This window comes from Pseudorasbora parva, chromosome 3 (genome assembly GCF_024679245.1).
Source record: "Pseudorasbora parva isolate DD20220531a chromosome 3, ASM2467924v1, whole genome shotgun sequence".
NCBI classification, from domain to species: domain Eukaryota; kingdom Metazoa; phylum Chordata; class Actinopteri; order Cypriniformes; family Gobionidae; genus Pseudorasbora; species Pseudorasbora parva.
This window is the reverse complement of record NC_090174.1, coordinates 19,155,163-19,182,012: the sequence shown is the minus strand read 5'-3', so window position 1 is coordinate 19,182,012 and position 26,850 is coordinate 19,155,163. Positions and strand designations below refer to the sequence as shown.

Below are 26,850 nucleotides of genomic sequence, written 5' to 3'. Positions count from 1 at the left end.
AAGCATTAGTCAGGTCGATGTTAGAGAAAACAGTAGAACCTTTTTTGTGGCACTGGAAAAGAGTCCGCAATCACTACTTTATTTAGCTTTCTGAGGTCAATGCACATCCTAAATTTACATGGCTTTTTCTGCCTCACAACAATTAGTGACACAGACGCAGAGGCACCAATGCATTCTATCACCCCAGCTGCTTGCAAGCGAGTTAAATCCTTTGATACAGCGCCACAAACAGAGAGTAAAAGACTGCTATGTTTTTGCCGCACGAGTGTAACGGTTTCACCCAGCTTTACTCGATGTATAAAGTTTTTAGCACACTCAAATTCAGTTAACTCAGCAACAGTGCACTGAAAGACTGCCACAGGGAAATAAAATTAGGAGGCAGGACTTGATTGACATTGAGTGATGCCCCTTTGTCCACAATGAAGAACGTAGCAGAAACTGAGTGGTCGTATATAGGGAAACATTCACTGACATACATCAACCACAGGATGTTGGTTTGGGCTTTTGAATACGTCACAAGCCTGACTGGGTTACTGAAATGGCACAAATAAGTGCTATAGGGTGGGATAGATATGGAAAAAACAGTGTCAACCAACAAATCCACCATAAGTCTGTGAGTCAGAAGTTGATAGTCACTGTGCATGTAATGCTGTGAGTACGAGCTGAATATTTAATAATTTCTGGTAATTTAACAGACCTGTGTATTTGATTGCTGTATATTTGTTCAGAGATGGCAAATGTACACACATCCTTCACTCAAGTAGAAGTACAGATACTCATGTTTAAAAAGACTGGTAAAAGTTGAAGTACTGACTACACTTTTTCACTCAAGTTAAAGTAACAAAGTATGGGCACTGACATGTTAAGTAATAAGCCATGAATACTATTACCTGTTTTAGTGTCACACTGGTAATTGGACCTCACATCATATTAATACATTACAAAAGGCCACCATGTAGAACACAAAAAAAGACTAATCTAACGATTTTCCATCACCTAGCTCAAATTGGCTCACTCTTTTCCTTTGGAAACAACTTAAAATGATGATGATGTTTTAAAAATGACAAATTGGGGCGAAATTTCCATTAGCTACTGGAAATGTTATTGAAATGCAAACAGAAAGAAAATTATAGTGCAAGCATAATTTACACTTCACCTGGTTTACCGGTCCTTTGGAATCTGGATTTTGAATTGAGTAAACTGGCTCTTAAAGACAGTTCCTTAAAATGCCACCATAGTGCGAAACAGTGTATCCTGCATTGTAGTCGCAAAAAAATCCCCTCTACAAATGGTGCTTTCACACTAGCAGTTTAGTTCTAAACAGGGCTAGGTTTGCATAAAAAAATTGTAATGTGAAAGCCGTCATGTGTTCCAAGTTCGGTTGCATTGGATCTTTGCAAACCTAACTTTGCATGAATATGAAGACAACTCGGGCTTGGGTGCGCACTTGTTTAGGAAGTAAACTAGAATGCACAATCGTTGACAACTTCACTAAGCCGATTACAATTTCACTAATTCAACAAAATACACGTAAGGGAATGGCAGTAGTGATTTACATTGGATATGAGCGAGAGCGAGCATGCAGTGTAAAATGCAGAGTGAGTGAAATCAGATTGCTCCATTTGCAAGTAGCGGAAAGCCGCCTTCGTGCGTTGCACATAGAATAAAGCTGTGGATTATTCCGCTTATACCATGGTTATTTGCCAACATTGACAACTCATAGGGATAGTTCACCCAAAAATCCATGAATTACTCACCCTCATGTCATCCCAAACCCATAAGACTTTTCATCTTTGAAACACAAACATCTTTTTGATGATATCTGAGAGCTTTCTCACCCTTTGATACTTCAAAAAGTTCATAAAGAGATCGTAAAACTAAATCCATATGAATTGAGTAGTTTAGTCCAAAATTACCTGAAGAGACTCGATCGCTCATTAACTCAAACACCTGCTTTGGTAAACGGAAGCTCAAGCATGTTTGCTTGATGTGCTCTTCACAGTTAAAACAGAGATTGAGTGATTTCGTGATGCATTTTAATAAGTTGTAGTTTCTGTCAACATACCTTCTGATGTCCATGCTTTTTTAATTTGTGCTGTAACTAGTAGTAAAGTGGAAGAGAGGATCAGTTTACATGCACGCTTTTCTTAAACTGATGCGCTACGTTAATCTATAGTGCCAAATTAATTATAAAATTAACAATTTGAAAGCTGAGACTGTTTCATATCTGAAGTAACCAAGCACAAACCTTAATGTAATTTATTGGATAAGAAAAGCATTGGAAATATTTAGTGGAGTTTTGTTCATGCATCACCTAAAAACATAATTTGGTATTTTAGAATCGATGTCGGTTCATAAAAATTATTAAAATTGAGAATTTTTTTACCCATCCCCACTGACCAGATCCAGAACACCCTAGCAGCAGCTGAGCAACAAGCTAAAATACATTTAGAACACCTCGGTAACTACCAACTGTAACAACCATGCAGAAGAACTAGCACATAGTAATAGGCTAAAAACCACTCAGAAAACACTAGCCGCAAAGTAAGACCATGGCCACGAAGAATAATATGGGATATAAATAGAAATGTAATAGTTTTCCATCATTAATTTGGTTAATTACCAATCATGTTTTACAGCACACTACTCATGCATGAGTAGGAATCAAGAGAGGACTACAAGGACAACAGTAAAAACAAGCTTGCCATGATATACTTTTGGCCAAAAGCCATTTGCAAGATATTCCGATTGGAAATAAGAATGCTTTAAGGGTCACATGCATTCTGAGAATGAGAGAAGGGTCAGTTCTGGCTTAACTTTCTTGGATGCTCCTAATGTGTTATACGTGGTACTATGAATTCATTAACCAGCAGCACCAATGTGCATGTTGCTCATTACACAGAAGCCGCAGTGATTGTAGTTTAACTTTGTGGTTATGTATAACTTCTGAGAAGTCAGATTTCCATCTGAAATTTGAACCATTTCTAGTGATGAAGAAACTAAGAATGTGTGTGTTTGTGAGCGTCTGCAAATGCGTGTTTGTGCATGATAGGGATATATGTTGTGGCCCTTTGTCAAGTTTGGTGGCATGCATGGGACCCTTCAGTGTTTGACCTGTCTGTAGTCAGTGGAACCTAACACACACACACACACACACGTGCATATTTTGCATACAGTACATTGCAAAACCATGACACACAACATGCTCAGGGAACACAGCTGTGTACCCTTACATAAACTTAATTTTATTAAGTACGCTTCAAAGTAAAGTTCAAGTATACCGGTATCAATATATATGAATATATAGATTAAACTGGCTCACTTTTTAGTGCATAAAAGCAGGCACTTGCAGAGGGGGGAGCTTGGGTGCTCGAGCCCCTGCCCTTTTTCAAAATACATCAAAACAAAAGTTCCCCTCTCGGACAAATATCAATGATAATATTTGTGGTCAATAAAACTAAATAAATTTGACTTATAATAACATGACAATGTTTACAATAGTAACGAATGGCTCAAAAGTCGGAAAATGTCTGTTTATTTTTTCTTCGCTCTGTGGTGTTGCCATAATGCGTTGCTATGGGTTACGTGCAGGTTTTACTAGCTTTACAAGGAAAAATTCTACCAAAAATTTCTCTCATCAATAATCAAAGCTAATCTGTCGGTTTAATCAAAAATCTCTTTTATATAATTTTAAATATTACATAATTCATAAATGCCTGTTTGTCATGTATTATAATGTTACACCAACCAATCATGATCTGGCAAAACAAGTTGAAACAAATCGGTTGAAAATTGTATAAATCAAATTGCATCGCTGTACAAAAGCATGCAGCACCAAAAGTCGCATTATTGGTAAAGTGTTACTTTTTTTATTTATATTGATACACCATTTACTATTTGACAAAACCATTAAAGTTAATGAAGCCCAAGTGCCACCGGCACCTAGCCTATTATGTGAAGTGTAGGCTGGCGAAATGGTGACATGAAAGGACCTAATTATATTACCATTTTTGATAGTTATGCAACATTATGAAAGAAGTCTCTTATGCTCATTAAGCCTGCATTTATTTGATCCTTTGGTCACATGATCCTTCAGAAATCATTCCAAAATGATGATTTAATGTCAATGTTTGAAACAGTTGTGCTGCTTTAATTTTTTTATAACCTGCTGTGATACTCTTTTCAAGATTTTTTGATTTTTAATTAAATAAATGCAGGCTTGATGAGCATAAGAGAAATCTTGCACAGACACAAAAAAAAATGGTATCCACAATAATAACAATTATTTTTACATATTGTTCTTTTTTTTTAAATTTGAGCCTCTGGCCCTGAAGAACTCTCTTGCACATCCCTGCATAAAAGTATACTTTTAACTGTAACTGAGTTCACAACTAGTTTACAAAAGTTTTTTTGTTTTTACTGCAACTAAATGAACTTATAGGTCTACAGATAGTTTACTATTCAAATAGTTGTAACCCTTTTGTAGTTTATGAAATTACACATTGCAGTATACTCTGAGTGAACTAGTTTACTCGTTTTATACTGTAAGTGTAATTGTAAGTGAGCAGAACATCTTTATGTTTAAGTGACTTTATACATTACATCATGCTGTTCATTATTTTATCATTTTTGCACTTTAAGTACTATGTCCCTATTTAGGCATTCATTTGATACACTTGAACCTTTAACTGTACTTTAATTCTTTCTCTTTTAAAACATTTTATTCTAGCTTTATGCATTCTTTTTATCAACACTTGAGTGCTGGAACGTTTCGTAAAAAAAGCAACATTTTAAACAAAAAGCTGGAAAAAATCTTTGTGTCAAGACTACGTCCGGATTAGATTCAGAATGATGATCAAAACATAGATGGAGTAGATCAAGTTCATCAACACCCCCAGCTTTATAGTCGTTTCCACTTCATGGGTTTGACATTTTGTTGCGTTATTTTACATTTCCGTAATGGGCTAGGGTTTTCATAAAACCAAGAATTCCAGTGCACTATTTAACCATGCACTAGACAGTATATATAATTAAGTTAATAAAGTCATTAAGAGTACGTGCTGTTTTGTTGGTCATGATGCATAAAGTAAAAAATTTCAGGGTTATACAACTATAACATTTTTATAACATGGATGACATTTTCAAATGTAACAAAGATATAAAACATAAAATAACGTAGCCCTGCACATACCATGTGGAAGACTAAATACAATACTATAAGAATATGCCACTCTTTATTTAATTAAAATTTTAGCCAAAATATTTATTCCCTTATAAAACAAATTAGTACAATGTGGCCACAAATTTTCCTTCATGGCCACAATATTTATTTTTTTCCCTTTATATCATGAGTGGAGCTCTATTAAAATAGATGAAAAACATAGATTCTGAATTATAAAAATATGTATTATAATATATAATATTAATTGGGCTGTCAAAATAAATGATTACGTACAATTTTGTGATATTTTTTTTCTTCTGTTTAACACATTGCAAACATTTAAAGGGGGGTGAAACACTCAGTTTCAGTCAATCATGTCAATCTTGAGTACCTATAGAGTAGTATTGCATCCTTCATATCTCCGAAAAGTCCTTAGTTTTATTATATTTATAAAAGAAATATAGGCTGTACCGAGTCTTTCCGGAAAAAAACGAGCGCCTGGAGGCGTATCATGTGGACGGAGCTAAAGAATGACGAGCGCACAAAGCGGTGAGGTCCTCAAGCGTGGAGAAACCCATGGCTATCGATCCAGAATCAGATTCGGAGGCTGAAATAAATTGAACAGGAGAAACAGCAACAGCAGGACGTCCGTCTCTGTGGTATGTACTGTATTTAGTTGCCTGTCAACATTTGTGTGTCTTTACTCGCGGTTTTGCACGTCAGACTAGTGTAACGTTATACATAGAACAACAATGGAGTAACCGTTAACGCATTTCAATGACGAAGCACGCGATCGTGTCGTTTACTGATGTTTACTCACGCGACGATAGCCAACAGCATAGACATTTGAAGCAGTTTTACTCACCGGCTGCTTCCAAAGCAGGACCGAACCTTTATCGCTGGGACAGCTCTGGCAAAAACACACTTCTTTGGTATGATTTGGTGAAGTCCTGTGACAGCAGTGACCTACCGGGAGAAGAGCCCGTACGGCCCATACAAGGACCTTCTGCTCTGTTCACGTCAAGCCGACCCATACTCGAAAAAAACTCTCCAAAACTTGTGAGAAACCGGAAGGAGTATTTTTGACACAGAAATACTCCATCAAATGTCCAACATTAGTTTTTGAAACTTCTTCTATGTTTAGGATGGGAATCCAAGTGTTTAACAGTGCAAAAAGCTCAGTACGCATGAAACAGCATTTCACCCCATTTAACGCAATTAAAACAGCATTAATTTGTCCTTGCATCCTTGGCTTTGAGGGATGGGTGGATCGATACTAAAGTATTGATAGTTCTGACACTATTTGTATTTTAAACCATATTTTAAAAATGTTTTTCCTTTTTTCCTCACTGAACCAGACATGTGTTGTGGTTGGTTTGAGTGTGATTAAATTCAAGGCTGTTAAGTGACTTCTGCTGCTCAGCCTGTTGTGTTTTAGTGCACCGTTTGAATAATTTAAAGGTCAGTGGGATGTTTTTCGTGTTGTGATATGTCTGTGTGTGTTGGAAGTGTTTAGAGGTCAGTATGATGTTTTGGTCTATTTTTGACTGGCGGGTTCAAAATGAGTCACTGCAGTGGTTCTGGTGACATCACTGTCTACGTCGAGGGCTGCTGCCAATGATAGACTCAAACACAAGCAGTCTTTCTATTTTTTTCTTATGTCATGCACCTGTGTGAATATGACTTGTGAACGGTGGCAGAACTGAAAAGATTTTTTTTGCTGTCCTCTGGTATCTTACCACAAACACTAGATCTCTTCCGTGCTGACTTGACACTTTGTCTACTATCCTGCTTAAACCCTCTTCAGGACCTCTGAGAGTTAATAATTAAGTTAGAGGTCAATTACTAAGAATGTTAGACAAGGGCTCACACCCAATCATTCTCATTTATTCTGGTTTTAAATCCTCCATCATGCTAGGCTCCACTGGTTCCCTGAGAGCAGTGACCTCTGTGCCAGTCTAACTGGCGGTCTGTTGTGCAACAGCCCTGCATGCTGATTAGCTCAGTTATGTAAACACCAGTCATTCATGGCATGTGTACTGCTCTGTAGGTTAGGGTATATACTTGTGAAAAAGCACATAACTCTACTCCAGATATAATAGATAGAATGCTGCCCAATCAATGCTTTTTTCCAATAAGGAATCACGGGAAGTGTTACTTGTTTCCTTTCTGTACACCACTAAAATACATATAGCAAGATTTTTTTTCTCTGTTCTTGCGGAGTATGTTGAAGCCTTAAAGACAAAATTGTGCACCTCCACAAGGCTGGAAATGGGCACTATGGGAAATTGCCAAGCAGCTTGGTGAAAAAAGGTCCACTGTTGGAACAATCATTAGACAATGCAAGAAGCTTAACATGACTGTCAATCTCCCTCAGAGTGAGGCTCAATGCAAGATCTCATTTTGTGGGGTCTCAATGATCCTAAGAAAGATCAGATATCAGCCCAGAACTACACAGGGGAGCTGGTCAATGACCTGAAGAGCTGGGACCACCATTTCCACGGTCACTGTTGGTAATACACTAAGACGTCCTGGTTTGATGGTCATGCATGGCAAGGAAGGTTCCCCTGCTTAAACCAGCACATGTTCAGGCCCGTCTTAAGTTTGCCAATAACCATTTGGATTATCCAGAGAAGTCATGGGAGAAAGTCAGGTGGTCAGATGAGACCAAAATAGAACTTTTTGATCATAATTCCACTAAACGTGTTTGGCGGAAGAAGAATGATGAGTACCATCCCAAGAACACCATCCCTACTGTAAAGCATGGGGGTGGTAGCATCATGCTTTGGGGTGTTTTTCTGCACATGGGAAAGGGCGACTGCACTGTATTAAGGAGAGGATGACCGGGGCAATGTATTGTGAGATTTTGGGGAACAACATCCTTCCATCATTTAGAGCTTTGAAGATGGGTCAAGGCTGGGTCTTCCAACATGACAATGAACCGAAGCACACAGCCAGGATAACCAAGGAGTGTCTCTGTAAGAAGCATATCAAGGTTCTGCCGTGGCCTAGCCAGTCTCCAGACCTAAACCCAATAGAGAATCTTTGGAGGGAGCTCAAACTCAGTGTTTCTCAGTGACAGGCCAGAAACCTGACTGATCTAGAGAAGAAACGTGTGGAGGAGTGGGCCAAAATCCCTCCTGCATTCTGTGCAAACCTAGAGAAAAACTACAGGAAACGTTTGACCTCTGTAATTACAAAAAAGGCTACTGTACCAAATATTAACATTGATTTTCTCAGGTGTTATATATAATACTTATTTGCAGCTGTATCATACAAATAAATTGTTTTAAAAAATCATACACTGTGATTTCTGGATTTTTTTTTTTTTAGATTATGACTCTCACATTGGACATGTACCTACGATGACAATTTCAGACCCCTCCACGATTTCTAAGTGGGAGAACTTGCAAAATAGCAGGGTGTTCAAATACTAATTTGTCTCACATATATGTGTGTGTGTTTTACAGATGTTTTAATGTGATTCAGATGTGATTCAGCCAGTAAATAAGAATCTGTCACAGTCAAAGTGAGTTACTGTTCGTGTATATGCCCTCTGTTGTTATTATGGGCTCTCTCTGAAGGTACACTCTCCTTTTGTGCTCATGTGTCACTCTGGTTTGTTTATATAGCCTTTTATTCAGATATCTACACAACAGACAGCCCCTCTAATTCACTTTGAGTGTGTCTCTCTCACATAAGCACATCTGTTGGTTGTGGCAGTGAGATGGCAATGCTTTGGCATGCCCATCACTGATGATGATGTGGATTGTGGCTGGCATGAATATAAGGCTCAGCACACAGCTTCAAACAGCTCTTATATAAGCTCGAATCAGAGTGTGTTTCATAAGATGAATGCAATTATTTGCACAGAATAGGCCAGCTCTACCATGCTTTAGATGGTGCTTACATAATAGGCTGGTGAAAAGACTCAGAAGAGCTTTAGAGAAATACCACTAGGGCTTTTGCCATTGTTCCCACACAAATCGCCATACAGTTGCTTCTGGGTCACTGGTCTGCTGGGCTTTTTAGAGTGGAGCAATTTAGGGTGAGGTAATAGGGTCACTGGAGGATAGATTTAGACTAATGCTAGTAACAGTATTGAGTCATGAAACTACAACAAACACATCACACAATACTTTCTCTATTACATCACATTAAGTAAAAAATGCTCTTTTATTCAAATGAAAAGTAAATTTTTTGGTTGCAATAAACAAAATATTCAAATGCTAAACTATAATATAATAGCAAATAAGTTCTTAAACAAGCAAAAATTGAAACCTTGAAACGAACTGTACAGTTCATTAAGGCATTCTAGGGACAGTGAATGGCTTCTTTTTCAACATTTAACTGTACACTTTGTTGCACCTGAGCTATCTAAAGCAGGAGACTGCTAGCCTAGAAATCTAGACGTACCCTAGCGGCAGCAAATTTAATCTGCCCGCAAGTGTCGTCTAGGAACTCTCAATACCCCTCTGAGCTGTATTCCCCTCACTCTGGACGGGCCAATCACATCGTGTATAGAGTCGGCGGGCGGGGCCATAATGGCGACAGCTGGGTTGCGTTTTCGTGCTTCTAGTAAACACAGAAACTGGCGAATGGCGCAGTCTTTCGAATCAGCTTTGACTGCGATTCTGGAAGACTTGGAGTTAAGCTTTTCTCTGAGAAAAGAACAAAGAACGGCACTGAAGTCATTCTTAAAAAGGGAAGATGTGTTCAGAGTTTAGCCGACCGGATACGGTGAATGTTTAATCTATCAACAAGCTCTGTTTCAGCTTTTTTGCTCTGGTTGGTGTTGCGCAATCCGATCGCATGCAGAGGAAGTTTGAAAGACAACCGTTTATCCCGCCCCTCGGATTGAGCCCTGTCTATGGTGAGTTTCCAGACCAAACATCTTGATGTGGGTCTGGCTTGTCAGGCTAGGAGAATGCCACAGTCCATTTTAAATGAGTCATGGCCCAGAGAAAATGCCTGCACTTCTGGATCATGTTTAGATATGGCTTCTTTTTTTAACTATAGAGTTTTAGCCGGCAACGACGAGTGGCACAGTGGATTGTGTTCACTGACAGTGTTTTCTGGAAGTATTCCTGAGCACATGTTGTGATTTCCATTACAGTAGCATTCCTGTATGTAATAAAGTGCCATCTAAGGGCCCGAAGATCACCAGCATCCATAATGGTTTTCCGGCCTTGACCCTTACACACAGAGATTGTTCCAGATTCTCTGAATCTTTGGATGATATTATGCACCGTAGATGATGATGACCTTAATATCTTTGAATTTTTTCTCTGAGAAACACTTTCTGATATTGCTCCCCTATTTTTGCCGCAGCATTGGGGGAATTGGTGATCCTCTGCCCATCTTGACTTCTGAGAGACACTGCCACTCTGAGAGGCTATTTTTATATCATGGCCAATTGACCCAATAAATTGCAAATTGGTCGTACAGCTGTTCCTTGAATGTACATTTTACTTTTCCAGCCTCTTATTGCTACCTGTCCCAACTTTTTTGGAATGTGTAGCTCTCATGAAATCCAAAATGAGCCAATATTTGGCATGACATTTCAAAATGTCTCACTTCAACATTTGATGGCAAGTTATTTAAAATCAAATAGGCCACTTTGCCAAATGACTTAACTCTGCAACTTACCAACTCTGACCATTTTGCACAGTTGCTTTAATAAAATGTGCATAAAAGTTAGATATTTCCCAAATTAACTGCATGTGTATTATGGTCCTTACATTTTAATAGGTACCAATAGCTGTACCTAATACCTAAGCTGTATTTTAATAATATTATTTATCATCAACGTTGCTTGTTTGATGGTGGGTTCCAAAATCCACAATCGCTGTACACTCTACATGATGCGCAAATGTGTCTGTCAGCTTACATTACGTTTGGCAACCCAGATAGTTTAAGTAGATACATTGTGTGATGATACAATTATTTGTAACTCTTTTTCTTATTTTGGTGATAGCACTCACTCTTGCTGTGGGGTTTTTGCTTGTTGCATTTCCAAGGCTGCAGCCTCTTAAAGGGTTAGTTCACACAAAAATTTTGTCATCGTTTACTCACGTTCCAACACCATAAAACGTATCTGACTACGGATATGCCCTGGTTGTGTTCAGTGCTGCTGCCACAGATGAATGGGAAGGTCTTGTCCTCTGCTGGGTGACGTCAGGAGTGCATGAGGCGTTTGGTGACGTCTCTCTCGTGCCGAGGGGGCGTGTGCTCACCAGAGTAAAAGCAAACAGCACTCGGACTTTTCCATTATTCCTCTGCTGCTATCTGCCATTCAGTGCTCGCGCACCCGGACTACAACCGGCTGAATACAGAACACCTGTACGGAATATTTAAACGCGAGTCGATTTAGTAGGCTACAATTCGTTATCTTTGTATCTATTGCAATATTTATTGTGTGCGACCTGCGCGTTTCGCCCGCATTATTCATGAATGTTGAGCTCTTGAGCCCAAGGGCATAAACTGAGCACAGTGCATGGCAAGAATATCACCTGAAGAATAGCCTACAAGGGACCATCAGAAGACTGCATGAAAAAGAGGATCTTTACTGATACGTAGGAAGGGACTTTGGTGTTAAGCCATATTAAGATATTTCGCCGTTTATTCCGCTAGTTTTCTCCAGTCATAATGCCGAGTATACGACAGTCGTACACGGTCACTGTCCCAGAGGAACCGCCGGCTTCAGCTTTCCCCTTTATCAAACAGGATATGCGAAGAAAAAGTCCGACGATGTCTCGCTCTATGCTAGTGTCCACGTTTGTGGGGCTTCTTATTAACCAGGCAAAGGTAAGCCTAACTCACAGCTCGCAAGTTATCATCTCCACACTGTATTCTGCGTGTAAAATAGACGTGAAACTCGTTACCACCAGAGGAAATATTTGGGAATATTTTGGCTATGAAAATGAACACTCGATAGCCTAGTAGGCAGCATTCAAAAACTGTCAACATTTTTCTCATTAAAATCACTTTGAATAATATGTACTTATTTTCTGAAAATCAAATCCCCACACTCAAAAATATTGTTGGGGCTTTGAGAACTTCATCACATGCATGGAAGCTCAACATGTCCTGACAATTTTGAATTGTTTTTAATATTTATGTCAGGAAGTGGTGGTTAGGGATATCAACACAGCTGTGTTGCGATTTAGAAACCCTTGAGATGATAAACATGACAACATATTTTGGGAAAGTACAAAATATAAATAAAAACAAAAACTGCTCGACTAAAGAGAGACTATCAGAGAGACATCCCAAATGTGCTGGAGGTGACAAACATTGAGTTGAGTCTAATCGATTGAGATGTGAGGAAAATGTGAAGGCTACCTGAACAATAAGCAACAGTTACATATTTTCTTCTGGAAAAAAAAAAAAGTTAATTCAGCCCAGTAGATATTTCTAAAGTGAGTTAGACTTAAAGGGTATATATATATATATATATATATATATATATATATATATATATATATATATATATATATATATATATATATATATATATATATATATATATATATATATATATATAACCTTTAAGGGACCAAGTCTAACTCACTTTAGAAATATTTGAGACTTGCTGAACAGACCTCCAAACATAAGCAAGCACATGTATGCAGATGCTGGCTGCTATCTCTGACCTTGCCTAGTTACCAGCCTTCTCGCGTCCTGAAATGTCAGCTTTTACTTCAGCGTGTTTTAAAACTGCTTGTTTCACAATGAAGCTTTACGTTTATCGCGTCGTTACCACTGCCTATAATATACAAATAAATGTAAATGTTCGTAGCAAGGACTGTTACGTAACGCCGGTCATTGTTTAGTTGCGTTTTAAGCCGCTGGCTTTGCGTTGAGCGAATGACGCCATCTACCTGCGCAGCTGTTGCGTCGCGTTAAGGAGGCGGCGCATCATTGAGGAGCCAGGGGACATTTAAGCACTGTAAATTATAGTGTTAAATGAAAACGGATGACATTGAGTCATCTCTGATGTAGTTCAGGCTACATAGAGGCATGTCACCACCTCTTTGTGTAGAATATGTTAGTTGACCCTTCTAAATAACACGTAAGCCATTTGTGATAATGGACCACAAAACCAGTCATAATGGTATTTTTTTTTAAATTAAGATGTGTATCACATGAAAGCTGAATAAACAAGCTTCCTATTGATACATGGTTTGTTAGGATAATACAATATTTGGCAGAGATAAAACTGGATGGTGCAAAAAAAAAAAAATATTGAGAATATCGCCTTTAAAGTTTTCCAAATGAAGTCCTTAGCAATGCATATTACTACTATTAATAATAAACTCTTGATATATTTACGGTAGGGAATTTATAAAATATCCTCATAGAACATATATTTATTATCCTAATGATTTTTGGTATAAAGGAACATCTATATTTTTGCCTCATACAATGTATTGTTGGCTACTGCCACAAATATACCCGTGCAACTTATTTATGGTTTCGTGGTCCAGGGTCACATATTTAGTCCAGAAAGGCAGATAGTTAGATGCCTATGTCTGTTTTTCTGTGCCAGATTTATGCTGGGCTACACATACCTATTGCTGAGCTAGATTCCATAGACAAATGTTGTTGTCAAGTTGGGAATATAGCACATAGATATTTTTGATGTTACATCTTTCAGTGCCGACGACCCCCAGTTATGCTGTTCCCCTTTTAAATGATAATGGCCTTACATTGTTATGCATGAGTAAAAATAAATTATTGAAATACCTTAAATTATTTACGTTTTATTAACATTTTTAACCTAATATTAGAGGACTGTTAGATGTAAAACAGTAGTATGTTATTTCTTACACAATAAATATAGTTGCAAAGCATATTTAACCTTGTTGTGTACATTAAAAGAATGTTCCAAGGAAGGAGAGATGAAAAAAAACAATTTTATTATAAACAAAATAATTAAACAAAAAATTATAATTATTATTGACTAATATATATATATATATATATATATATATATATATATATATATATATATATATATATATATATAAATACACGTAAAACATTTGTTTTTAAGTGTTAGTGTTCAAACTATATTAACTATATGCTGTTATATTATATAACAATATATAAGGATAATGATTGGTCTAATGATTTCTAACTAGTCTTAGAAAAAAGAACGAAAAATTAAATAGATTTCTGTAAATTATGTTGTCCCCTTTATTTTCTTTGAAATTTTTATTAGACCCCCAAGAAATGGTCCAACCCTTATAAACCTCCAATACAGGAAAATAAACAGTTAATCCAAAAGAGTGAGAATCCATTTAAATGGTGATTTGGCTTTTAATGATGGGGAAACTGCCTTATTTGCAGTATTTTACAACAACACAGTTCAGGGGGATAACATCAATTATTTGAGTGGTGATGACCACATTTCCCAGTGTAACCACTAACCAGCATTTGTTATGCAACAATCAATAATCAGAATGTAACATTGTGTAATATTCAGGAACACATTCCTAAGTAAGCAATGCCTTTCTGAAGGAATGTGTCTTATCTGTTTATCTACCCATTACATTCCAAGAATTCCCAAAGGTCCTGTTCTTCACATGCATGTGACCTTACACAAAATCTCTATCCTGCCCCTAGATTGTCAATCATTTTCAAGATACCAGTGTAATGAAATGTCGTGGCTTATCATCAGCTTTGATTTTGAGCGTTGTGTTTGTTACCAGACGTCCCATTTCTGATGAGACAGTTCCGTCCAGGTGTCCCAACATGTCCAAAATGTGCCCTTTCAGTAAGCACTGAAATGTAGGACAAATTTTAGCTGCTATAAACTGTTTACATTTTTTTTTAAATAATCAAATACACAAATATAGGCTATTGAATAGATACATAAATGCATGTTAAGTTATTAAAGAGCTGCGCTTCAGGAGTCTGCTTGAATAAAATGTGTCTCAGTATGTGCTTGTGACCAGCCTTTTGGCTGCAGAGCACACTGAGTTCTTATGCTGGTGACAACCGTGGCTTCCAGAAACTAAGGTCAGGACACAGTGTTCCTACTCACTCACTTTAAACTCGTGCCAGCCAATTAGCTCACAGCCCTCTGAAGATCTTTGAAGAGACAGACAGTGTAAGATCCTGCTGCCCTCTTGGTACCCTATCGCTTTCGAGGCAGAACTCCTTACGCTTGCCGTACCATGACTGCTGCTGTGTGCTGGCTGTTGTCATACCAATCTGTTTGGTGTAGGGGCTGGGTGTGAAAGCCTGAGACCGGCTCAGCAGCGGAGTGAGGTCTTGGACCATCTGTTCCCCCTCTCTCATTTTCTTTGGGGAAGAAAAATCTCATCAGATGTTTGGATGAATATATGAATAAGAGAAGAACTCCTGGGATAAGTCGCAGCTGAACATGTTTGAACCTGATGTATCTATTACCTCAGAGGTGCTAATAGAAGGTGTTTGATTAGTGCACTTCATTACTTTAAACTAAAGTGAATTCTGATCTGTTTGACCATACTGTGACAGTCAGTGTATCAGATACTTATAGTGGTAGCCAAAATTATTAGAACACCTGACAGATCTGAAATTATTGACCTTTTTGCCTCGAAAACATACGGTTTTTATCCACTTTTAACTTTAGTATTTGGTATGTCCACCTTTTTTCAGCCAGCAGCTGGCACATCTCTCTTGCACAGTATCCTAAGACTCTTTCATCACCATCAACTTAACCACGATCACACTTGACAATGATTACACAAGCAATTTGGCTTCTTCTTTAAAGGACCATGATTGTGTGACACTGACAGTTAAATAGGCCTAGCTTGTTTTTTGTGGAAATTAGCTATATCTCCTTACAATGGCTTTATTATATGGTTTATAGAGCATAATCGTGACTTTGTAGATATTCTTTTTATGGGTATTGAAATGGCCAATAAAAAAATACTTATATTCTTAAATATGCCAAGTGTTCTAATAATTTTGTCTCAAATAGTACTAAAATGATAATAAGTATTTTGTGAAATACATTTCGCCTCTTATTTTATAAATTTTTAATCGTTTAGTCAGATTTATTCAGCTATGCTGTATGTGTAGTATGAATGTGTGTATGGATGGATTGTTATCAATGGATTGTTATTGACTTTTTGTATGTGAATAATCATGCATCATATGTGATGATACATTCAACATGCTATACAGTTCTCAGAGTCACACATGCTTTCTTAAACACTCACACACTTGCAAATGACCTGTCCAAGGGGATGTTTGCAACTTCGTTGAGTTCTGCCGAGCATCACTGTCACTATTGTAACATCACATAGTTAACGCCGCAATCAGTGAATGACGCACATGAAAATGAGCACTGCTATTCCAGGCCTTGATATCACTGATTCGGAGTGTGTCACTGTTTCATGCGTGAGATTCATACACCGAGAAACCGCTGACACATTGTTCGTGTTCTCTGAAGCGCTCCGTGTTATGTCATGGTCAACAGGCGGAGCGCTTATGTCGAAAATATCAAACATGTGAAATCATCATCAGGATTCCCAGCTGTCTGATTTTTCAAATATGACTTTAAATTGACCAAACATGATTCATCCCTAGTTGAATAAATTACTGAACTTGTTTTTGTTGTAGTGTGGCAGATGGGCATAATTTGTTTGTGTCTCTGCAGGGGTCTCTGTCTAAATCTGCTAACATGCCATTTAATAACCCAGAGAGAACGCTTTGGTTAGCTCACACACATTTGTCCTAAACTCAAAGCACATACATGTACATTATGCGTTTATGGAATTTTATATAATCAGAAACACTTTTAATTATTTTTTGTGGCAGGCATGCAATGAAAATAACATGCACTTTCACTTCACTGTCAATATCTTTGCCAAACAAATGATGTGGCTTGAGTGAGTCATGTGCTTATGTAATATATACATTTATTTAAAAATTATTTTGGAATAACTTAGTGTCGTTGGATTCAAAGGTCATCTTAGAAAGCTCAATAACCCCTTTGCTTTCCCCTCTTTCCCTTTTGCTGTTTTTCTCTTGCAGAACTCAAAGAATGCTCAGGGTCTGGTGGGCCTCAGGAATCTAGGAAATACTGTAAGTATTTCTTAGTAATGCATCTATGGTTCCATTTATAGTTTGTGCAAAAATACAAATTCGGTCCATATTTACTTACCTACATGCCAATGCAAACTCAAAAGAGGAACATGAAAGGAGTGTTTTGTAAAACTGAATATGTGCATGTTTTTTGTGTGCACTTCGCCCAATCTATTTTACAAATGCAGTTCATCCATGTACTGTATATGTTTCCTTGTTTTTAAATGACTTCGTCATTTTTTTATATTTAAAAAAAAATCTGTTACACGTGTCAGAAATACAGAAAAAAATATCTGTCTCTACTCAATATTTTAGTGTAATACAGACTATATAGAGTTATCATCTAATTCACATTTTGTTGTATGTTTCTCTGCAGTGTTTCATGAACTCCATTCTGCAATGTCTAAGCAACACTCATGACCTGAGGGACTACTGTCTGCGTAACTCGCACCGTACTGACCTCAACAACAACTGCAGGGCCAAAGCTGCGCTGATGGAGGGTAAGAAACACATTTATCAGTTTATATAGAAGAGCATTTGTTTTTATCATGCATATCAGGCAGCCTTTGAGTCGTGTGTTTTTTTTCTCATATGCCTGCAAACAGTATGTTTGTGTTTCTATTTTCAGAGTTTGCCAAGCTCACTCAGACTCTTTGGACATCAGCTAGCAGTGAGGCCATCAGCCCTTCTGACTTTAAAATGCAGATACAGAAATATGCCCCTCGATTCGTTGGTTACAAGTAAGTTACAGCTACTTTTGTATAATGCTATCCTCATATTTTATTTGTATCTTTCAGTATGTAGTTTTGAACCAGCTGAAAATCCCTCTTAAAAGTACTTTTTTTTCCTGTTTTCTGTTGTAGTCAGCAGGATGCTCAGGAGTTCTTGCGGTTTCTCCTGGATGGGCTCCATAATGAAGTAAACAGAGTGATAGTGAAACCCAGAGTCCCCATGGAAGACTTTGATCACCTCTCGTACGTATACACCCGCTTTGTTCTAAAAACCTACTGAGCTGTATCCATATAGTATAACATTATGAGGCACCGTGGGCACCCTCCCATCATGTTTGTTGTTTCCAAAATGGGACTGTTTTTTAAAATTAGCCAACTTATAAGACCTAATTCTAGACAAATTCTATGTCAGTATCACATGCATCGTTCACTGTTAATGCATTCTCCAGAATGCACTGGCCCATGTAGGCTCAGTTGGAAAAATTCATTGATATAAACTATGATTTTAAATAACCATACATACACTGCCGTTTAGTTAGTAGGATTTTTATTAAGAAATTAATATTTTTATTTAGCAAGGATGCATTAAACTGCAGTTAAGACATTTGTGATGTTACAAAACAATTCTATTTCAAATAAATGCTCTTCAATTTAAACTTTCTATTCATTAGAAAATCCAGGATTATTTTAAGCAGCACAAATGTTTTCATAATGATATTGATAAATGTTTCTTGAGTACCAAATCAGCCTATTAGAAAGATTTCTGAAGCGTCATGTAATGTTTTTTGTCTTGTAAGCATCTTGTTTTTTAATAGAACAATTTTTTTAAATAGTTTTTCCTTTATTTTGGCCAAATAACTGCAGCCTTGGTGAGCATAAGGAGTATGTGTGGAGCATGAAGTTGATGCTTGCGTAGAATGTTTCCGTATGGGGGTCGAGGGAGCTCATTAGGTTTTGGTTTAGAATCCTCGACAGAATAATCTCTACACTGAAATTTTAGCCATGGCCTCAGGAAAGCTAATAGTGTATTTCTAAACAGATTTAGACAGGATTGGCCTCTGGGAACACATTAATACTGCTTTGTTTCGGTTTTGTGCTGGAATATGAAGTAATATGATATGATGTGGTGATTGATCTAACAGATGAATCACCTGTGGTGTGTGGTTTAACTGTTGCAATCTGATGGTAATAGTGAGCAGTCTGTCTGGAGTCTTACATTAAATGTGTTTTATCTACAGGGACGATGAGAAAGGCAAGAGAATGTGGAACAAGTACCTGGAGAGTGAGGACAGCAAAGTAGTCGGTGAGTTGACCGGCTATAATAACACCGGTACCATCTTGCTGTGTGTGTATTCTCTGCTCAGATGTGCTTTGTTTTCTACACAGATCTGTTTGTTGGTCAGCTGAAAAGCTCATTGACGTGCAGCGAGTGTGGTTTCTGCTCAACAGTGTTTGATCCATTCTGGGATCTGTCCTTGCCTATCACTAAGGTAAATAAAAAGGCTGTCACACTCGGATACATGCTTATTGACATGACACATGTTTGTGTTAACATGTTTTTCCCATTTTTTTGTCTTCTCAGACTTCAGGAGAAGTGAGTTTGATCGATTGCCTTCGGCTTTTCACCAAGGAGGATGTGCTAGATGGGAATGAGAGACCAGTAAGTATACATTTTACTAATTTAAATGTTAAACTGGTACTCAGAGACTACAAATGCCTTAGGAGAAACACAAGCTGACTGTCTGTATGAGTTTAAATGATCAATGCCTTACATTTACTTATTTTTTGAGTTACAGCAAATTCATGCAAAATTATGAATTATTTTCTGTTTATTTTACTTACTCTTCTTTTTGTTTACGTTTTTTTTTTACATGGTCTATATAAAGTAACTTAAAAAGAAGGTCCCAGTTAATGCATTAACTAACAATAGTTAGTTAAGTAATATAGTATATCGTATATATAATATTTAGACATATCCTAACCACCTTTTTTTCTTGCAGACATGCCACAGGTGTAAAACCAGACGGAAATGCACGAAAAAATTCACCATTCAGAAATTTCCTAAAATCTTGGTGCTTCGTATCCTTTTTGAACAAATAGTACAAAGATTAGCATTTTTATTATTAAGTTTTGGACTGGATAAAAAGTGGCATTTATTTGTTTGCCCTTGACTCATAACTATCTCAGATCTGAAGCGTTTTTCTGAGTGTCGAGTGAGAACCAGCAAACTCTCCACCTTTGTAAACTTCCCCCTCAAAGAGCTGGACCTCAGGGAATTTGCCTCTGATAACAGTGGTTAGTTCTGCATCATCATTTATTACATCTGTACTCTCTACAGTTGTTTGAGCAATGCGGTTTTTACTGTAGCTCATGGATAATTGTGTTTAATTGTTGCTGTTTCTCTTCTCTTCTATCTACTGTTCTCTACTCATAGTAAATGCAGTATATAATCTGTATGCTGTGTCCAATCACACTGGTACATCTTTGGGTGGCCATTATACAGCATATTGCCGCAGTCCCTGTACAGGAGAGTGGTACACGTACAATGACTCCAGGTAATTAGACATGACAAAATGTCTAAAAAAAAAGAGGTTTGTGCAGTAAGATTATAACACTCATTCCTAAAGTTTGGTGGATTTTATGTCCCTGTGAAACAATGCCTCATATTATAAATAAAATGTTATTCAACTCTAATGCCACATGGTTTACCATTAATAGATGTACCACAATTAACACAATTTCAAAATTTCAATTATAAGTACCTAAGAATATTGTCTTTGCTTATTTCAATTTCACTTTTCAAATGATATATTTTAAGTATTAATAAATACATTCACTTATTCTCTTTGACAAAATAATACAATTTAATGTGATTGTTTTTTTTTATGTGTAAAACCATTACATTATTTTATATAAATGATTCCCTCAAACTCCAGTCTACACTGTTAAATTGGTGCTATTTGGCACCTAAATCGAATCTCGCTAGAAGTAACTTTTTTTACAGGGAAAGCAACTCCAAGAACAAATAATAATCAGTCATAAACTTTTCTCTCTTTTCTTAATTTTTAATTTTAGGTGACATATCAAACAGTGTACAACATAACATGTCCACCCTGTTGTGTCATTTTAAAAAAATGTTGTTGTGGGTTTAAATAGATTTTATATATCTATCAATATCTTTCCTACATCATAATTGTATGCTAGCAGGTTGTTCTTTCCTAGCTAGTAATAGGCTTTATTTGCTTAAAACATCCACCGTTACACATTGCATAAATATTTCATTGAACAGGATGGACAAATGCCATGGAATGTTAATGTGAAATTTTTAACATTTGGTTAGGATTATTATGTTATATTAGCATGAGCTTGACCAGTCTTGATTTAAGAATAATTTAATTGTAAAAATGTTTTCAACAAACCTGCTCAGTCTATAATCCACCAAACTGTAGGTATGACCCAAATAAGCATGTGCATTACTGTTTTAATCTTATTTATTTACCTAACGTAGATCTGTAGTTTACAGCATAATGTAATTAGTATGTGCAGTAACTTACTGTTACAGTACATAGGTACATAGTAAGTAAATTACCACTTAGTATGTAATTTGGACATTTAAGTCACTTTAGAAGTCTTCCGTTGGATTATTATATTAGTTATATTTTTTTGTTTATTTTGCTATACATTATATTTTATATTAATATATATTTGACAAAAAATAAAGCAAAAACAGTAATATTGTGAAATTATCATTTTTATTAATAAAAAAAACAAGTCTACAATAAATTGTCTCTATTTCAGGGTAAGCCCCATGTCATCCAGCCAGGTGCGCAGCAGCGATGCATATGTGCTGTTCTATGAATCTGCGACCTCTTCACGTATGTGATTAAGCCTGAATTGGACCAGCCTTGGATAAAATAAAGCTGTTTTGCTGCTGCTGAACTACATACTGGTCAGGGTCTACATGCTTGGAGGACCACGGGACTTTATCCCAGGCCTATTTACCAAGGCCAAACACACACTGGAATTAAATTATGATCGTGGCTTGTGAAGTGGAATGAAGCCTGGGATGAGTATTTATTCCAAGCCCAGATTGAGCTTCACCGTAAGGGCTCCTCCATCCATCACTCCCCTTGAAAGAGGCTGCTGCTCTGGGGATGGATTTAATAAACTGAAACGGACAAAGACAGAAAGAGAACTACTACCTCTCTTGAATGAGCAGGACTGTGTGTGTGTGTGTGAGTGTGTGTGTGTGTGACATGTCAGTCTCCAGACTGATACTGTAGGACTCTATGCACTGTGTAACTGGAGCCGTCCGGGTCTACAAGCAGTCACCACAACTCAAACGATCCCCATCCTTTATTTAATTTATTAACATGAGTTCAATGTTTTACTTAATTTCAAACTAATTACAACTAATTTAAACAAGAGGTCATCTTGCTGAGGGACCATATAGGTCAACAGTGTAAATGATGCTTGGATTGTTCATTGGATTGTTTACTATTTCGAACAGATAGGTTTCTTCAAGCTATGTATCTGCTTTGCTTGATTTGCTTATTTTCAACAGAATATGCACATTAGAAGGGCTTAGTTTTACACTAATGCATGACTGTGCCCTTTTCCAAAAACTCTCACCATTACAGAGAAGATTGTATGACTGCCCCCTGGTGGCTGGGAGATGTAAAACCAAAAAGGAAAACCTTGGACCTTTTTCACAGACAGTGATGAGGCATTTCCACAGTTATGAACAGCATACGTTTTTTTATAATTTAATTTTAAAAAAATGTAACTTACATATATAACACTATACTTTGTGTTATACTGTATTACCTTGGGATTGCATTACAGCAAACTAGTTAACTCTGCTGCAAGGGTTTCTAATACAACAATTGAGGTAATAACAGCAAACTTTTTCTTCTTTTGGAAAGTCAAAAATGCTGGAAATCATGGATTTTTCTTTTGCTATAGTAGCAAATGGGAACATAAAAAAATGTTGTATTTTACGTTTGAGAACCCTGGAAATGTGAAAAGGGTCCATGGAAAACAATCTCCGGAAGAATACAATGTATTCCTTCTTTAGGCATTTTTCTGACTCATTGTTTTCCTTCAGGGGCAATACCAGATTTGAAAGAGGCCTTAATATGTTTTTCTCATTCTGTCAGGGACTACAATATTCAGTTTAATTTGGGGATGAGTCTTCGTTAAACAGGAAGCCACCAGGAGGGTGTGTGTATGTGTATTTGTGTATGTGCGCCTTTATGTATTATTTCTCTATTTATGAAGTGAATGCTGTGAATGTAGCTTATCATTGTGCTTGAAACAGACAATGTTTTTTTTCTACTGAGAGATTTTAAATGAGAGTGGTAATATTGTATCTGAAATGTGACTGTAGTCGTGTACTGCATATCAAAAGCTCTTGGCTTTTTAAAATAAGTAAAAATGAATAAAAGCAGATGTCTACATGAGTAATTGTGTATTGTCTGCATTACTTCATTACAATATGCATATACTGATCATGAATTATAGTGTATACAGAAATGGCTTATAAAAACAGGGAGAGAATGTGATAAGATGTTCAAGGGGGTAAGTTGTGTGCCATGATGCCAGCCTGGGTTTCCATGTTTTGTAATGGACTTTTTAAGTTGGTTAACATGGGTTAACAATATAACAAGACACACCTGGGAGCAATGAGGACTGTTGAACAGGGAACCAATCAACAAAAGGACTAGAAGGACCACAAAACATAAATTGAACATAGGAACATAAGAAACATACTGTATTGTTTATCTAAAACTTTGACCAATGAATCTATGACTAGAGTACATCAAAACATGTTTGCATAAACAACTAAAAGATATATATATATATATATATATATATATATATATATATATATATATATATATATATAACTGAGGTCCTGACTCTCTGTGGTCATTAAAAATCCCAGTATGTCCTTTGAAAAAAAAATATTGGTAGGGGTGTGTAACCCTGTTATCCTGGCCAAATTTGTGCTATGTATATCAGCCCAGTTATTAAAAACAATAATATATAATATAATAACAATAAAACATATTTTAGGAACTATAATGGTAGCTACATATATGCAGAAACCTAGAGCTGGGCTTTGCTTAGGCCTACTCTTCATCACTGCTCTCACTGTCACTTCCACTGTCCTCTGGGATATTCTCTATTATTCTGTACTGAGTGCTTGACCTGTGCTCTCCCTGTTTGGAAGGCAAAATGCTAATTTGTGTCTGTATTTATGTGTAAAGTCGCCATTTAATGATGCAATATGTCATTTTGAAGGGTTATTTATGTTGATATATTTGTTAAATATCTGTTTTATTACAATATAAGATGATTCAAAACATATTTGCAAAAGCAGAGCAGATATATAAGCAAGTTACAGAAATCAGACTTTATAATCTGACACCACTGTTGCGTGACGTCCACATTTGTGGACAGTTAGTTTTTGGTGTATAAAAACTACATTTTACTCTAAGTTTTAGTTTATACAATACTAACACATTCATCATACTTTACTGTATACTAAGATTTTTTTTTAGCTCAATTGACCTCCTTGTATACAAGTTTTTCACAGATATGCCTGGGGTATTTGGCACATGACCAACACTGTCAGCCATCTTGGATTAATGATGTCATCAAGCAATGAATATCTGGAATACACTGTTACAATACTACTGTCAGTCTACTGACACTGCCCTCAAATGGTTTGGAGAAAATAACCACGAGAAAATGACCCTAAATGGAGTTAAATTAACTGTCCACAAATGTGGATACCATGCATGAAAGGGTTAAACCCAGAACAAATAAAATCAAATAAGTTTGACATTTATAAGTTTGTTCGTCTATACTAGTGTATAGCCACTAGAGGGTGACATTAGTCTTCACTCTATCACACACACACACACACTCCTGCTTAAACAATGACCTGTAAGTGGAGAAACTCAAGTCTTACTTATTGTGGCACTGAGCTTATTAGTGCCACAGGTGTGTGTGTGTGTGTGTGTGTGTGTGTGTGTGTGTGTGTGTGTGTGTGTGTGTGTGTGTGTGTGTGTGTGTGTGTGTGTGTGTGTGTGTGTGTGTGTGTGTGTGTGTGTGTCCTTGTTTATATTACATTTTGTGGACCAAATGTCCCCATAAGGATAGTAAAACCTGAGATTACCTACATTGTGGGAACCAGTCAGTGGTCCCCACTTTTCAAAAGGCTTATAAATCATACAGGATGATTTTTTTTTTTTTTTGAGAAAGTAAAAATGCAGAATGTTTCCTGTGATAAGTAGGTTAAGGGGCATTGACAGTGTGGGAGATAGAATGTACGGTTTGTACGGTATAAAAACATTTACGTCTCTAGAGAGTCCCCACAAAGATAGTGAACCAGACGTGTGTGTGTGTGTGTGTGTGTGTGTGTGTGTGTGTGTGTGTGTGTGTGTGTGTGTGTGTGTGTGTGTGTGTGTGTGTGTGTGTGTGTGTGTGTGTGTGTGTGTGTGTGTGTGTGTGTGTGTGTGTGTGTGTTTGTGTGTTAGGCTTCCGATTAGGTTTCCAGGCTAAAGTAGCTGATCTGTTTCAGAAGAACTCGATTTGTGAGAAGGAGAGAATTATCTCACTTCTACTTGCTGACTGTGCCACTAGTAACTCAACCCTCCTCTCAGCGGTATTGACTAACTGCTCTTACCCAACTGCCCTTTTCTTAACCCATACACTTAAAATATACACTCCTAATCTCTGACCTTGAAACCGTCAGTCCAGACTAAAGCTTTTACATCAACCTGAGGGGTTTGTAACATGTTCTGGAGTATACATCACACCAGTCTTGATTAATTATGCCTTTCATTGTTACATATTTAGTGGTCACTTAAAGATATATGAATGTTATTGCATTATAACAACAATTTCAAACCAACATTTTAAGCATTTTATTGTATAGTAGCAACAGTACATTTAGTATCAAGTGAAACATTTCCCCAAAAAAAGTTTATGTTTTTTTTTGTGTTTGTTTTTTTTTTTTGTAAGAATTTAGACAATTTCTGGATGGGAGCTGACTATGTCACTTGATAAAAGGTAGGCTACTTGATGTGAATCTATTCTGAACATTTCAAACATATTTGAGTTTGGCACTTGATGCACAATGATATACTCTCTCTCTCTCTCTCTCACACACACACACACACACACACACACACACACACACACACACACACACACACACACACACACACACACACACACACACACACACACACACACACACACACACACACACACACACACACACACACACACGCACACACACACACACACACACACACACACACACACACACACACACACACACACACACACACACACACACACACAGTACTTCAGGGCCAATTCAGGACTGTCTCTATCTTTATCTTCCTCTACATTCAGAGATACACAGCATGTGGGATTAAACTGGATAGTGTTTATAAAGCAGTTGCTGGAGGGAAGGATAAATATTTGATGTGCTGTCCTGTTTGGATGGCAAGAGAGATAGAGAGCTGTTTTACCTGCTGTGTGACTGAACACTCTGATATTCTTGCCTTCTATGTGCTGTTTATCATAACACACAAACACTATGGTTACACAAACACACAGCCTTCCAGTGCTTTGTGTTTTCCCAGGATACAAACTCAAAATTGCTTCTGTTTACACAAAGGAAATATAGACATATCATAAATGTATAGCACAGTGCATCCATGCTAACAAGTGTTGCAAAACACTTGTTAGCTAACAAAGTCAAAATTATTGTATTAAATCATAAAAACAATATATAGGCTATTTGGTAAAAAATGAAGACAAAATGGTTTTGGAAATTTGACACACATAAAG

General features: G+C 37.0%; 1 protein-coding gene across 3 annotated transcripts in view; it reads left to right on the top strand.

Annotated features, from left to right (window-relative positions):
- Positions 1–23,438, top strand: part of usp2b (ubiquitin specific peptidase 2b) — a 52,376-nt gene extending 28,938 nt beyond the window's left edge. For 2 of the 3 annotated variants that reach the window (XM_067437989.1, XM_067437990.1), the window contains exons 3-13: positions 17,195–17,245; positions 17,622–17,745; positions 17,874–17,985; positions 18,109–18,219; positions 19,215–19,279; positions 19,363–19,466; positions 19,559–19,636; positions 19,977–20,055; positions 20,164–20,271; positions 20,411–20,531; positions 21,775–23,438. In XM_067437989.1, coding sequence (XP_067294090.1) covers positions 17,195–17,245; positions 17,622–17,745; positions 17,874–17,985; positions 18,109–18,219; positions 19,215–19,279; positions 19,363–19,466; positions 19,559–19,636; positions 19,977–20,055; positions 20,164–20,271; positions 20,411–20,531; positions 21,775–21,859 — 1,038 coding nt within the window. In that variant the 3' untranslated portion in view covers positions 21,860–23,438. Of the gene's footprint in view, positions 1–11,409; positions 11,969–17,194; positions 17,246–17,621; positions 17,746–17,873; positions 17,986–18,108; positions 18,220–19,214; positions 19,280–19,362; positions 19,467–19,558; positions 19,637–19,976; positions 20,056–20,163; positions 20,272–20,410; positions 20,532–21,774 lie in introns of those variants that run through there. The other variant, XM_067437991.1, reaches the window with a different exon arrangement.
- Positions 23,439–26,850: the final 3,412 nt, after the last annotated feature.